At 37.7% G+C, this 16,753-nt stretch overlaps 1 protein-coding gene across 2 annotated transcripts in view; it reads right to left on the bottom strand.

Annotated features, from left to right (window-relative positions):
• Positions 1 to 447: 447 nt before the first annotated feature.
• Positions 448 to 16,753, bottom strand: part of LOC140237446 (coatomer subunit zeta-1-like) — a 115,002-nt gene continuing 98,696 nt past the window's right edge. Inside the window, exons 7-8 of one of the 2 annotated variants that reach the window (XM_072317372.1) lie at positions 12,862 to 12,882; positions 448 to 3,447 (exon numbers count right to left, since the gene is read on the bottom strand). In XM_072317372.1, the coding sequence (XP_072173473.1) occupies positions 3,400 to 3,447; positions 12,862 to 12,882 (69 nt within the window). In that variant the 3' untranslated portion in view covers positions 448 to 3,399. The remainder of the gene's footprint in view (positions 3,448 to 12,861; positions 12,883 to 16,753) is intronic. The other variant, XM_072317373.1, reaches the window with a different exon arrangement.

Below are 16,753 nucleotides of genomic sequence, written 5' to 3'. Positions count from 1 at the left end.
AACACTTAGAATACCCGTGGTAGTAAAAAAAAAGAAGAAAAAATACATTTAGTGACATTGATGCCTTAAGACTACCTCTCCCTAGTACTGCCACAATCATCACAATATAGTACATTGCTATGATGTCATCATAAAGTATGAAAAGGAAAAACTCACATTACGTCACATCGTCTTTCACACGCACACTTTCACCATTCATGCCCATCGGATCAGCACAATCGGCACAATAAGACTAAAGACAAGTATGTATCTACACTTCTAATGACATTTTTTTTTTCAAATGATCACACACCCAGCTTTCACTTAGAATAATCTGAAGGATAATAATAGTCACAGACACACACACACACACACACACACAAACAAACAGAAACAAACATGTCGACATTAAAGCTATTATCATAATGCAGACTCAAATTCATGATCACTTAAATTTTTTTTCTTGGTTTGTTTTTACTATCACTGAAAGGAAAATTATTACAAATGTTAGCTTACGTGAACCAACGTTGATTATGAAAGACCAGTGACCACTGTCAGTATACAAGCAAAGTACATATGAACACACATAGCAGACCCACAATCAATTTTCCACAGCAATAGCCTGTATAACAAATAAAACAAAGGCAGAAAAATAAACACACAAGAGAGATCATTATAGTTGTTCAGTCATAATGTTCGAACGGTCCTCTTCTTATTTCAATATCAACCTTTAAATACTATAGTACAGCATCTTTCAACCAGATGTCTTGACTGATGAGCATATACTTATAACTTTCTCTATGAAACAAACAAACAAACATTTCTGGAGGTGCATTTGTACCACTACAATGTAAATTCTGATAAAAACAGAGAAGTTCATACTCCACATACAAAAAGGACAAGAATGTTGAGTCTGGTGTATAATTCAAAAGAAAAAGAGGAATGCAATGTATTGATTTTGAATCCACAGGTATGGAGGCATCAAGAAAAACGATATCGGTGGATTTAAAGAAAAATTGTTGCCTTGATGAACAAATCTGTTTCTATGTCTAGCCTTGTCATGTCACAGTGGAAACATGCTTTACCTTTAATCTTTCATAAGAAGAAGATACAAATTGGAGACATTGTGAGCAAATCACACAATAAAATGTGCTAGCATAATCACTTTAGGTTGACTTTTAATCAGAGAATGAAAGCCTCAACAAAACAACAACAATAGGGAATGCAATGCACATCCTCTATTTGCTCCCTATAAACTGAGACCAGATGTTGCCAGAGGGAGGTGTTGGTAACTAGGTGAAGACCTCACCTACATGTATCCTGGTAACTGATAGACAGTATCTCTTAAGACAGCTGAATGACGTACCGAACCATGTTTGTATTCTCCTTCCATCTCTGTGAAAATTGACACTTTCTGCTGCTGCTTGACGGTTCACTTTCTCTCACATACCTACATTGTAATGTGTAATATGACTAGAATATGACCTCTCTTTCAAGAGCAAATTTGATATCTTAAAGCATTTGAAAGGAATCGACTACGAATTCTTGTCTTGCGTGAACTTGCTTGTAGGAATGAAACTGCGGTAACCCGGGCATATTGTATAGAACAAAAGACGTGCCCCATAAAGGAAATGGTTCAGAATGAATTGTGTCATACCGTATCTACACCTTTACATCATTTCACTCTTCAATAACACGATCAATAATTTCCCAGGCGAGATATGTTGATGATGTAGAGTTGTTGGCCTGACCAATAGGTATATACGAGCATCATGCTGGTCAAGCAATCAAAGAAAATATCAAATAAAAATAGATATGCACGGAATTAATCTCCAAAAGCCAAAATTGTGTGGGTTTTGGTGCCAAGGGAAGGCTCATTGTTTGCTACCAGTGCGTCAATACAAGTGATCATCGCTCGAATTCCAACGGCTCTATTACGGAGAATGGGCTGGGAAGGGTGGTGGAGTTTGTGGGGGGGGGGGGGGTGGAACTATGTCGGCAGTTTTGCTTTCGCATTCAGTGCACTGCTATGAATATCGCCATTACCTTTCATGGGATTCACAGAGCCATCTTTGCACTGCAGAATTATTGTGAGACACAAGGGGCTTGTGACTACATCACATCAATCACATAACATGAATACCTGATGCAAACAAAATGGGGGTCTGTAAAGAATATGAATACAGAAATTATTGTCGGAAAGCGGGCAAACTCTACCTCATACGGATGAAAAAAAAAAAAACAACTCGTGATATACAACTACTGTATTTATTTTTTTTTACATCAATAGTAGTCAAAGGGATATAGATACAATTGTCATGTAGTCACAATTGCAAATCTAGTGGCAACAGATGGATGACATCAAACTTCATTTGAAAAAAAAAGTTAATTTATGCTCCATTCAAGATCTTAATATCTGACTGTAAACTTCTTCTTCAGGTGAGAAACATTCTGAACAGAAATCATTCAAAGGGTGCCAAAAAGAAAAAAGACCCAAAAAGAGACTTTTCTGACCAGTATCAGTTCTTGGGAAAACATCAAAAGAAAATGATTCAGCATTTTCAGAGCATAATAATATATCATGAATTTTTCATACATATAGCCTAGTTCTTTTCAGATCATATCAGAAGGGGTCAACTGCGAACTGTGAGAAATCTACTAGAATCAAGCACTTACAAAAAAACAAAAAAAAAAGTTTAAATTTGAAAGCCTTTTTCAGTGCGGTAATGATGGTTCATGCATGAAACATATGCCAAGGAGGCACACATGCAGAACATAGGAGTTACTGATGACTGGTCATTTCAGAACTTGTTACAACTTGGTCAAGCAATATATCAAACCAAAAAGAAATGACTGAGATGCCATTTCACTCCAAATTGATCTATTTCATTTTCACACTAAATGTTCAGTGTAGTCAGAGTTTCAATACTAACTTTCTCATTTAGCAACTTTTCAGAGGAAATCATAAACTGCCATAACCTGAATTTCACGACTGATTTTCAGGCCCTGAATCCATGAAAGTTAAGACAAAAGGCCCCACAAAACAAAACAAAAACATATGCAGAGTTTGTTTATTCAAAATCAATAATTATTACGCTCTCAAGATTTATGTTCCCCTCAATGGCAAACAATGGAAATCCAACTGAAAGGTTTTCGCTCTCTGAGACAACTACAAGGACAGTCAAAGGAGGAAAAGTGAAGCAAAGATTTGATGAAAATGCAGTATAAAATATGGGGATTCTCATAAGAGGTCCCTTCTAATGTGTGACTTAACTCCTCTAGACACTGACATAAACATTAAAATTTACATTTGTACAGTTCTTTTCTCTGTTCAACCTGATCGTACATGATACAAAAAAACAAGCATCTGTACAATGCTAATGTATGCGTTGCCGGACATCGCGTTTGGCCAGCTGACCCCTACTTGAGTAGTGACCACTTCAGCTGGTCTCGCGCTGACTGGAGAACCTGGATAGAGAGAGAAAGATAGGAATGGGGAAGAACGGAAACAGGAAATAGAGATTGATTTATGAAGGCACATTTTGAGTTATTAACATTATATAGAGGGCGCCATTGTAAAGTGGTTAGTAAACTGAATGTGCTAACCCTGTATATTTATCTTTACAAAAAAAGAAAAGAAAAGAAAACACAAATAAATAAATAAACACACATGTAATCCTAGGTAAGTCTACTCACATCACCAACCCAACGTGCAGAATGAAGAAGACAAAGTGAATACTTCTCTTTGGCCCCAACTGATTAGCAAGTACAAGTGTAGAACTGAATTTCTGTCACGGTCTTAGAAACAGGATTAACATGATGACAAACATACTTTTCTTAATTTTTTTTAAAACATAATCTCCAACATTGTCATCTGTGAAAGTCTTTTTTACTCAACATCAACAATGGCACTTTCTATATTTAAAGATAATCATCACAAAAGTGTACAGATAATAAAAGACAACATTTTCTTTCGGAGATCATAGATGTTTCCTAGCATACAGATAAACTTGTATGCAGTCTAAAAAGTTGATTTAGTACAAAACTTAATGCCTCTGGCACCCTTCAGGCCAAAGACATGGAAAGGTGATTGTGAGGATGGTCAGAAGGCTATGCATTACTTTCTGTGACTTTACAGGAGTCATGCACAACCCTCAAGGATGGCGAAGCTGTTAAGGAAAAGTCTGATTGTTAGACAAGCAGTACAGCATATCATTCTAGCATTTTACTGGTGCAGCATACTTTTTTTCTATCATACCAGACAGACAGTGGAATACAGAACTAAGCAGTATCTCAGTAGCACACTTTTCCCCCTACAGGTACACAGCACACCCCTTTACTTGACAAAGTGAATCTCAGACAAAGTGAATCTCACCGATTAGGCATTATGGAGGATAAAAGACGGTTCAAAATTTTGGATATTTTGTTAGCTCAAAGAAAAAAATAAACAATCTTAAAATCAAAGGTATAAAGGGATTAAGATAATCACATGAATTCATTAAAAAATACTTTTATTTTCTTATATCAGCAATGAAAGAGTTGTGAGATTAATCATTATCCTGAATAAACATTTTGGTTCTAAGTTTGTCTTCATCAAAGTTTTAGTGCAGGGATTTAACGCTAAGGTCTGGACAACATTCTGTGGCTACACTTAATACTGAGTCATCTTGAAAAATAAAATCAATCAAGAAATGGTTAAACTGAAAGTTCAAATACCATATTCAGATTTGGCCCTACAATTGAGATGTTATTCCATGTCAACAAATTGATATCTATTTTAAGATGTTCAGTATCTACATGAGAATTTGTTAAAGAATGTCATCACCCTCGGGCAACTGGGGATCAGAAAATATAACAAGCAGTTGGTAAAGGCACATTTCTCCTGTTGCAAGGCAGGACCACAGGCAAACACAAGCTAAGGGGTGGGATGGTGGGGAATAGTGGGATGGAGGGGGCGTGGTGGGATGGGGTGGGATGGAGGGCTGGGATGGAGGGGAAGGGGTGGAATGGAGGGGTGGGATGGAGGGGTGGGATGGAGGGAAGGGTGGGATGGAGGGAAGGGTGGGATGGAGGGGAGGGGTGGGATGAAGGGGAAGGGGTGGGGATGGTGGGGAGAGTGGGATGGAGGGGGAAGGGTGGGATGGAGGGGGAAGGGTGGGATGGAGGAGGAGGGGTGGGATGGAGGGGAGGGTGGGATGGAGGGATGGAGGGATGGAGGGGAAGGGTGGGATGGAGGGGGAAGGGTGGGATGGAGGAGGAGGGGTGGGATGGAGGAGGAGGGGTGGGATGGAGGGGAAGGGGTGGGGATGGTGGGGAGAGTGGGATGGAGGGGGAAGGGTGGGATGGAGGGGGAAGGGTGGGATGGAGGAGGAGGGGTGGGATGGAGGGGAAGGGGTGGGGATGGTGGGGAGAGTGGGATGGAGGGGGAAGGGTGGGATGGAGGAGGAGGGGTGGGATGGAGGGGAAGGGGTGGGGATGGTGGGGAGAGTGGGATGGAGGGGGAAGGGTGGGATGGAGGGGGAAGGGTGGGATGGAGGAGGAGGGGTGGGATGGAGGGGAGGGTGGGATGGAGGGATGGAGGGATGGAGGGGAAGGGTGGGATGGAGGGGGAAGGGTGGGATGGAGGGGGAAGGGGTGGGATGGAGGGGAAGGGGTGGGATGGAGGGGGAAGGGTGGGATGGAGGGGAGGGTGGGATGGAGTGGAGGAGTGAGATTGAGGGAGGTGAGTGATGGCAGGGGTAGGGATAAAGTGGAAAGGGAGGGGTGGGTGGGATAGAGGAGATTGTTGGAATTGAGGGAGAGGGGTGGGATGGAGGAGAGGGATGGAGAGGAAGGGGAGGGGTGACTAGGAGGGCGAGATGAAGAGGGATTATTCCTTGGGGAAACATGCAGTGAATAGTAGTTGGGGATGGACTAGTTCCTCTTCAAAATATAATCAGAGCTATTAAAGCGAGAATGGAGTTGCCACTATGCTATCACTTGATTAGGGAGAGACAACACAGATTGGCTGGCAAATAAAAACCTCAACATTTTCCCATGATAACCATGCATTGGACTCGCAGATTTTTGTAGGTACACATTATTTTTTTCTGTAAATATTCTTCATTTACATAATTATGAAAAGGAGAGCAGAATAAAGCAGGGAATGAAGAGTAATAATAACCAAAGCTGGATGATATTTATTTGAATATTCTGCATGTTTGCAGGGTTGTACATTGATATGCATACATATATGATATCTTGAGGTTAGGTATATTGATGTTAGTTTCAAATTCTCTAACATAATGATACAGCATTGTCCAAATTGTATATTTGATAGGCTGCATTTCATCCACATGTCTCAGGGGTGGATCCAGGAATTCTGTAAAGGGGGGGGGGCGCAACTAATATTTCTGGTGCCACTTACGGGTTTCATTTCATTTTTTCTTTTTATTTCTTTTGTTTTTAACGAAAAATAAAGGGGGGGGGGGGCGTGCATCGGCCACGTGCGCCGGCTGCGTCCCCCTCCGGATTCGCCACTGTGTCTTCATTATTGTTATATTTTACTACCACAATGTTGCACACCAATTGTTACATCACTGCCAGTTATAACTTTGTTATCACTCATTTTCTAGCACAAGCAATATATAATACTATTATCAACAGCAAAATCAATAGACACCTGCATGGTAAGTAAAATGTCCACAATAAGTTTCTGGATTGTTAAAATTACTGGACATTCCTGATGATAGTTACACATGGTTATTGAACAATGAAAGCGATGGGTTTCTGATGAAATTCCTTACATAAGTAACACAATAAAATAAAATCAAACAATAAAACAAACCACAAACATTCAACAAGAGCAGGAAAATCAAACTGTTTCAGTTGCAGACAGTTCAATGACAGCTACACATAATGTAATGTGAAGAAAAAGAAATCATTTCCTAGGTCTTCTTGAAAGCTTAGTTTTACCCCTTTGAGATAATCTGGGGTATGTTATATAAAACGTTTAACCCAAGAAAAACTCTGGTTAGAACTGAAAACTCAGGTTAGTATGATGCTGTTGTTGACTTTAACACAGGAAAAAAATCTGTTAAATATCAACCTGGGTTTTTCACAGGTAAAAAGTTTTATGCAAAAGGCCCCACATTTTAACACCAGCTATCACACATACACTGCACACATTCCTATTCTTATAGTGATAATCTTCTGAACACAAGCATAGTATACTCTAAAAGTGGGAATTTTATGAGTAATTTTTCATGCTAAGTCGGGAATGTTTTTTTTTTCTTTTTTTTTGTGAGTTGCTAATTCCATAGAATTAAAACATAAGTGTTTCAAAGAACAACTTAAAAAAAATTGTTCCTTTATTTTTGCAGCAGTTTCTTGAAATTCACAAAAATTTCCACATGAAGAAAATTTCCACTTTTACAGTAATATTGAAAATGAATGGCTTGGATAAGAAATGAGGACTCTTTCTATAACCATTCCACTGAACTATGCAAAACTTTCCCACCGTTGGTAGACTGCCTAATGCAAATTTCACAAAGTGCTGAAAACAACAAAATAGATTGTTGTCATGACTGCCAGGATGAACAATACTAAAACTTTAAGTGACTTAAAGGGACATAACAGACAATTTATAAAATTTCACATCATTCAGTACATAAATTGATAGTGCCATAATTATATAGATATGTGGAATTCATTTCGGTCCTTGAGCAGAGAAACCAACACTCTGAAAACCCAAAATATAATATGCTGAACAAGGATAACGAAGTAGCAGGCTCACATATTCCAATAACATAGCAGTGTATTTTCATAACAATACAACTTGCTTAACTCTTTATGTGTCATGGTGAAACCCCTTGTGTGCCACATTATTATGAGACAGCAACATAGTCATCCTTTTGGGAAAACATTCTGTTTTTCAAATCTATGTAATTTTATAGGTTTTTGTTAACTCTGGACATATAATGAGCAAAGCTGAAGGGAAAATGCCAAGCTTTGCTTTGATGACAATTGTATGACATACATGTACCTATGATTGCTTTTCTTTCAAATGACCAGTAGCTACATTATTGTAGAGACATGACTTTTGCACGCAAAACAGAGACAGAAACTTGGAATTTACTCGCAAATCCAAGAGGGAACACCACTGGATAGTCTATCACCACATAAAATGCAAGCCACATGTGACAGGGATGGAATCCTGAGAAATGCTTTCATTGTACTGTGGCATTTGGTGATTGAGCAAAATATACGAACTTGGAACGACGTCGACATAGACCCCGTTTACAGTGCGGGGCTGGGCCGAGCCACGGCCGAGCCGCGGCCGAGCCCAGCCTCAATTGCGAGGCCGAGCCCCGCAATTTTGTCCGTTTACACTGCCGGGCTCGGCCACGCTTTTCATTAAAACCTTTCAATATTTTGTCGTAGTGGCGCTCTGCTTGTAAACAAATGCAATTTGGTATAGTCTGGTTTTCAGACCCTTTGCCAACTGAATTCTGTGGCGACGAAGGAAAAATCCTTTGCAGGACAAAACCACCTTAAACTATACTAGTTTTCGACGTTGAGGGGGTTAATATCCTGAAAAGCGAAATAGTACGGGCAGAGGGTTTGGAAGCCAGACTAAAATAGGCCGCGCATTTGGCCCAGTTTGCGTTTACACTGAGAAAAAACGGGGCTCGGCCGCGGCCGAGACCACCTCCAGAGCGAGGCCAAATGCGAGGCCAATTTTGGCCCCGCATTTGGCCTTTTGCACGTTTACACTGAAGCGGGGCTGGGCTTGGCCACGGCTGAGAGGCGGCCGAGCCTCGCACTGTAAACGGGGTCTAAGTCGGGTGTGCGGACGTGGCACATAAAGAGTTTTAACAATTTCACCTGCATAGAATTATCGCATGCTTCCTTCTTTTGTACTGCTTTCTTGAGCGCAGAATCATGCATTCTTATGTGAAGCTGCTATGTCACCATCTTTGTTCATTGCGATTCGTTTCGAATTTTGAAAACGTTCTCACTCCTTGTCCCAATCACTATAAATTCTGAAACTCTGTACCCAGTGTAACCAATTTATAGATATTCAAATACAGAAGTATGAAAATCATCCACAAGTTTCCTTTAAGCAACTAATTTGCTAATGTCCCTAGATGGAATACAGACTGAACATTTTAAATTCCATCATTAAGGCTGTAGATGTGTTGTTACAAATTTCAATTTTCATTTTCTCCTTACCCAATCCGATTGAATCACCCTATTTGCCTATTTGCTCAGTTTTTGGAGTCTGCAACGTTCTTGAACATGGCAATCTGGGGACAGGTCACATATGATCTGTCCCTCACAATCTCTTTGTCCATTCGTCATTCAATTCCAAATACACTCTGGTCAAGGGGATCAATCATTTACCTGACTCATGGGACATCTAAACTGGTGGGCAAATTCATGCAGCACTGATCAGTGACTCTCTCTGGGATATGTCTTGAATTATTATGAGGGAGGCACTATAAGAAGTACTTCTACAACTGATAGTGTCACAAGTTTCTATCTCCCTGACTTTGTTCCTGACATTACTGTCCTAATCAAATCAATCCTCAACATCAAACTCAGTCTAAGTGTACATCATTGTCAAAATCGGACATTTTAATGGTTCGCCAGAGAAAGTTGCAGCCAAGAAACACAGTACAGATGTCACACCGCTCGCATAGTTGCATAGGTGTAACGACCGACTGCACTGCACTCGTGCAGAGATTTGAGCTCACAGAGTGATGTCACTACAATGTATTTCTGGCTTGCCAAACATGATATGCTCGGGGCAAAAAATCTGTTAAGAAACTCAGTCAGTTTTGACTCGTGACTTCTTCATGGCGTGAATATCTTGTGGTATATTGTAAATTATATTGAAAACTTCTCTTAGGAGACATTTCCCCTTGCTCTGACATCCGTTTTCATCTCATTTTCATCAGTTTTGCTTCTCATTGCAATTCCTTTAAATGTTTGAAACATTGACTATGATGCCGTCCCAGCGATGAAGTCACGCTACATGTGTTCAATATTTAAAGCATGATCGTCAGCTCATCGTTTATTATGGTGCCACTAAATGATTAGACACCCATCTTGCCTTAGTCATGTTCTCTGACACAGCACTGTGGTCACTGTCTTGACACTTTTGCAAGGGGCAACCTGAGAAATGCAGATTTCATTGCACAGAGTTCCAATGCATAATTAATGTCAGAATTATAGCTTTTTAAAGATATTTTTCTGAGAGATACTGGACAAAATTGTTCTTTGCATGCAATTTCCCTTACACATTCCTCATGATGGAAATCATCATAATTGCCACATTATTGCAACAAAAAAAAAAGTGTTAAAGACTGTATGTTACCCCGTTACCCCATTGAGGATGAGTCCCGAGTATACTCGGGCAAGTGTCTATGGGAAATGCATGTTGTAGCAAAATTAGCCCGTCCTTAGCGGGTTAAAATGTCACCAGGTACCTGTACCTCCAGAGTTGTGAAGGGACTAATATGTTCTGAAACGTCAAAATTATGTTCAGTGAACTAAAATCAAATCAAATCAAATCAATTTCAGCACTTAACTATCATTTTTTCCCTACTCTTCTTGGAAGTCGAAGAAAGCAGTATCTAACAACATTAGTACACTATTACACTTGTAGGCATGGTATTATGCATCATCATATATGTTACTTTTAAGCAAGACCCTTTTGGTGATAGAGATTGTGTTTGTTTTTAACTACATGGATGCCACTTAGAATTGATATGAATGCCTGAAAAAAAAATCATCTAGAATGAGCCATTTTGTAAAAAAAAAAAAAGAAAAAAGAAAAAAGAAAAAAGTGTTTTCTATGGCACGAAACAAGTTACTTGAGCCTGCATTCAGGCTTTAGCCGGAACAGTGACATCCCTATAACTATGATGAGGATTTTAGTTATAGAACACCCTCTTACTCAAAGAGTTTTACACTCCAGAACTTTATAGACCTTGGCACAGACAAAAAAAAACAACAAAAAACAAACAAACAAATCAAAAACAAAAACACACACATGAAAAGGTGAAAATACTACACATCAAAAACATATTTTGACATGTGAAAATGTCAGTGCATTTTGATGTGATCCAATACTAGAGCAATTACAAAAGCATATACACTGTAGATACTGTACTTTCTTGAATTCAACCAAACAAATATTCAAGATCACGACTTGATATGTCAGTACCTGGCAAAATCGAAAGCATGCAAATGTCTTCTTACTCTACTAGGAAAAAAAAAAAAAAAAAAAAAAACTAGTGCTAAAATCTGTCTCAATACAGTATAACTATTGAGCACACACTTTATCACATTGGAAGAGAACGACATTTGAATGATGCAAGAGTGGCGGACAGATCAACTACAAAAGTAAAATGCTTTGTGATCATGCTTGATCTGGAATCAGATGAGAGACAATAAAGTTAACCCCTCGACTGCTACCAGGAAGACATGGCATGTTGAGACCTGACATGTAGCTGTTACGAGGGTTACAGCTCGTTATTCCGAAGGTTCGTTATTCCGAAGGCTCTTTAGTCCGAAGATTCGTTATTCCGAAGGTTCGTTTTTCCGAATTTCATTTTTGGATTAACGAATCTCTGGAATAACAAACCTTCGGAATAACGCCACAAATGTTCGGATTAACGAACCCTTTTTCATTTTCGGATTAACGAACGTCTAGGTATAGGGAATTTGTGTGTTTTGGATTAACGACCCTTCGGAATAATGAACCTTCGGAATAGCGAACCTTCGGAATAACGAACAGCATCCGTTACGAGCGTCTATAACACTTGATACAAAATGTCTGAACCGGTTTAGATTTGTCACCAAGATGACATGTACGCAGTGACTAAATCTCAAAATGCAAGAAAACATGATGGTTCACCAAAGGGACAGATATGAAGCCCATTATAGAAGAGAGAGTGCTAGTACCTCAATAGCCATAAGATGGTAGGTTTGTGTATTTTGTAAACAGAGAACTGCCTAGTTCTAAACCTGGCACTATGTACATTTTCATCTGATGAAAAGCGAAGGGGAAAGTTTCTGGAACAATAACAGCAAAATGGTAGCCAGTAGCATGAGGGGATAAAGTATTAACTAGTACTAAAACTTTTTTTTTTTTCAAATGGTCTACATAAATCCCATAAGGCAATCGCATGAATAATGCAGCAAGGATCAAAATCATTGTATTGCCTACAGTGAAATCACATCAGATAATATAATTGCCGATTTTGACAAGCTGCTGTAGGGGCTATTATGAAATGATGTGTATTTATGTAGACCACAAAATATACCAAATATTGCCCTGTTTATCATTGTAATATAATGCTTGACAGCCCCTTTGGAGTTATATTTTACCTTACCGCCGTGCACTATGAGAAAAATATGATCTCTTGGGGGAAATATAACTCCAGCAAGGAGGCCAGGTGTTATATTACATCTCTAAACAGGCAACATTTATGTGATACTGCATCATTCTTGTACATTTACTGTCTATCAGTGACAAACCATTTCTTTGAATGCAGTGTTAGATCGTGCAATGTTTTTTGGTTTTTTTTTTCTCAATTAGAAAGACACAACTGAAGCATTTGAGTTATTGACAGTATTCTTTCGCACAATGAAAAATAATGACGAGAATTGAAACCAGAATGAAATGTGAGAAAGCTGTTACTGGTGAACATGCAAATCATTAATAGCATATCCAAGATGCAAATCTACAGGCTAAATAAAATCAGGATGTAGAGAGTGCATTAAGAGTAAAGCAAGAAAACAAGAAAGTATAAAATTGCTTGAAATGATCAAATACCCCTGCACAAAAATAGAGCAGGCAAACTGAACATGACTTTAGGCTGGTCAACTTACATCCAACTTGCTGCTGATGACCTACACCATCGAGGGGGGAGGGGTGTGCAAGGCAAACAAAACGAGGGGATTTGATAACAAAAATTAAATATGGCCAATTCACGCATTACGCAATTAAAATGTCATGAGTCAACTTTACGATTTTCACAGCTTTGCTGTGACTCTCTACTAAAATTACATGAATGTCAATATCTTATATTTTGTTTTGCCTTAAAACACAAAAATAATTTCAAAGTAATAAAAATTCCATTTTTTCCCTCCTACTAAGTATCTCTCAAAAAGGAAAGGAAGGAAAAGCCTTAAGAAAAGCAAAAGAAAGAAACATAGAGCAAATCTCACTGCAATTAAGATGGATCTTGAAAATAATGCATATGACACCTCGGGGACGGGGCGCTGGTGAAGGCATAAAAAATGCAAAATAAAGACAATATCAGCACTGGATTATTCCATGCTAGTCTCCTTTTCACTGATGGTCTCTTTCCAGTATTGGAAGCTTCTAGCTTTCCATGCTAAGATAGTACTGTAATGTTTGAGCAGAGCTGAAGTTTGTGAAGAATCAGGCAATTCCAACGAAAGTGTTATGCTTTCAAATTTAAATAATATACATTTTCATGTATGTGTATACTCAAGTTATTATTGATATGCATTTTTACAATGAACTTGTGTTTATATCAAAATTCTAAATTTTGAATTCCATCACCTGAGGAGAGATTTGTTCAGGGAACTCAATCTCTTTTTAATCTTTGAACACTCAACAGGAGAGAATATTAGGGTTTCTCTTCTTTTTTTTTCCTATCCCTCTCTCTCTTCTCTTTAGTGCATAGTAAGAAGAATAGATAAAATGTATATAAATGTGTCAATTGTTTATTTATTTATTATTATTATTTTTTTTAGTGAAGCTGCCCCTTCATTTCATATGATACAGATTAGTAAGTGTATGCTTTGAAATGCTTTGGATTCATGTTGCAGCGCTTACAAGCTATATGTGAGTTAAAGGAATCCCAAACCCAAAGAGAAATGTGGATTGTGTGAAAGCAGCAACATTAGTAGAACATATCAGTGAAAGTTTGAGAAATACGACATTGCTCTTTGGGTTTGGGTTTCCTTCAAAGAAAATCAATTTGGCAGGCAGAGTAGCCAAAAAAAAAAAAAAAAAGGATCAAAACATTTGCTTCATCAGAGGTACTCTGATCTTACTAACTTATGTAAATATTGGTCAATAAAGCATGAAATTATACCAAACATCTTACACCATAAATATTGCATATTTCTGCTCTATTTTAGACTCCTTATTTTTACATCATATTTTCTTATGAGTAGGAATGAAGAGCAAGAACCCCAGAACAAAGAAAACAGAAGTACGTAGAAAAGGAAGATACACTCTAGAACTATTTATGCAAACCCATGAAAAGGCAGAACAGTGCAAAATGAATCCTTAGCTCTTGCAGGGTTACCAAATTCTGCAGACCAAAAAGCTCACTTATGCACACCAAAAAAACAAACAATATGAGGGCTTAAAAATATGGGCTGTACACATAATACATTTTGGTTCAAACTGCGGACAATTAACTATATAAAGTATGGTAAATCACAGTTTAAGCTAAAAAGATTTCAATACTGCATATGTTGGTGTTTTGGTTTTTTTTTTTTTTTTTTGCTGATGAAGAAAAAACATGAATAAGAAAATTAAAACTATTAAATATGGTAACAAAAAATAAATGGGCAGTTCTGCATTGTTATGATGACTGCATCAGGGCTTATTTTTTTTTTCTTCCAAAATAACAAGGCCATCAATTTTGAGGAGATAATCCACTCCTGATTTGTCTATATCTATGTTTTATCACAGTTATCTAGTACTTATTGCTCCTAACTCCTCAAATAACTGTACTGCACAATACATGATACACATACACTGTGGGAGCATCTCAGTATTTTAATTTTGAAATACTAAAAAGGGTATATGTGTATATATATATATATATATATATATATATATATATTTACTTATTTATTTCTTTATTCCATAATTTTGATGTGCCAACAATGTAGGAGAATAACAAAGTATGGGTGTAGAATTGTAGACATTTTGATGTAAATACTGTCTTGTCAGAATGAATAGTATATCGTCGCTGGGGTGACAAGACCTCGTATCTCAAAAATGTCAAAAAAATTTTTTTTTAGCTTAATGGTCCAATAATGGGTCAAGTGATGTCTTGGCCAAATCCTAACTGTCTTACTCCAAAAATGAAGCCACCATGACATGTCAAAGAGAAGGCTTTCCCATTCACTATAGTGCTTTGGCCGCCACGTTTTTTCGCTCTCCTGAACATTTGACAATTTTGAGATACGAGGTTTTGTCACCCCAGGGACGATATGTATATATACTCTATTAGTATATATGTATATACAACTTTGTGTAGTTACTGAATGTTAACAATTCAAATACAATATTAATTGGCAAATGTCTGGTATTTATCATCTCAAATTACAAAAGGTGTGAGATATTTTAATCCCTTTTTTATTCTAGGTATAAAGAATGTTCCTGTGAGGCAGACAGTGTAAGATATTGGCGAGCAGGACTTACAAGTTAAAGTTACAGGTCATAAGATATTTACTATCTATATTAATATCCCCACCATCATATGCATGTCTGAAATATTAAAGTCCAACTCTCAATGTTATAATACTTATATGAAAAGTAAGAGTAGAAAGGAAAAATGGTGCTATCTATGAACGTGAAAGAAATATATTACATATCAAAATTAAAGATCACAGCACACAAGTTATGAACATGCATCCCATTTGTTTTCACAACTTTATTTTAATTATTAGTACTTATTAAAAAGAGATGTTACATAACAGCCCCCAAAGATGTTTGATGTTGAATCCTGGTGTTACAGCAGACTACATTTTTAGTTTGCATTTTGGGTTTCCTTTTAATTACTAAGTGATAAACAGAATCTTTTCTCTCATGAACTGAGCTTTTAATTTATTATTCTTGTTGTTTTTTTTTTTGTTTTTTTTTTCATTTCTTTCTTTGAATTGAACACCAACTGAGTAAGTCAAATTTTCAAAAATCACTGGCAATACTACTGTACTAAAGATAGTTTAGTGAGGACAGGTAACATAGAATTCATATGCAATTAAACAAATAGATTGATTTTTCTTGTCATTTATTCATTGACTGATTCTCATACATATTTACATTTCTATCTAATTATTAGTTTATTTATTTATCTATCTATTTAACTTAATGTATTAATGTAGTTGTGTTTGTTCTTTTTTATTTTTTTAGAACAAAAATTCAAGCTACCTTCACAAGTAACATTAGGGTTTTCATCCACTGTGGAAAAGTTAATTCGTTTTCAAGACTGCTGATTCCCAAACCTCATTTCAAGACAATTTCACACAGTGGTACATGGAAGTTGTATCCACACTCACACACACACACACACACATAAATAAAGTGAGCCTCCATTTCTTGATAGGATTGCCTGATGTAATAAATTGAGGTGATGGTGGTGGTGGAGTTTGCAACAATTGGTCTTTTTCTTTTCTCTGACAGACCTTCCAAATTGAGGAAAGAATATCCCATGATTTCACAAGCCTGAAATTTTATGACAAAAGGCTTTAATACAAATCTACACTATCTGCACTGTAGTACTGTGGACAGAGATCTTAGGTCTGAGATCTGTGTCATATATTAACTGTCTCCATGACAATGCAGCAAAAGTGATGTGTGTGCAATGTTAGCTTCTATACTCTTTCCAAAATTTAACTAGAAATGTCGCTATGGCGACTGATGCCTCCGCCATAATGCATGATTCTCCCAATAGGCATATAGTACAATGTCTTCACAATGTGTGATCCATGACAGTTTCACATAACTGGC

This window comes from Diadema setosum, chromosome 14, assembly GCF_964275005.1.
Source record: "Diadema setosum chromosome 14, eeDiaSeto1, whole genome shotgun sequence".
In the NCBI taxonomy this organism is placed as follows: Eukaryota; Metazoa; Echinodermata; class Echinoidea; order Diadematoida; family Diadematidae; genus Diadema; species Diadema setosum.
The sequence above is the reverse complement of the archived record's forward strand: the minus strand, read 5'-3'. Positions and strand labels throughout refer to the sequence as shown.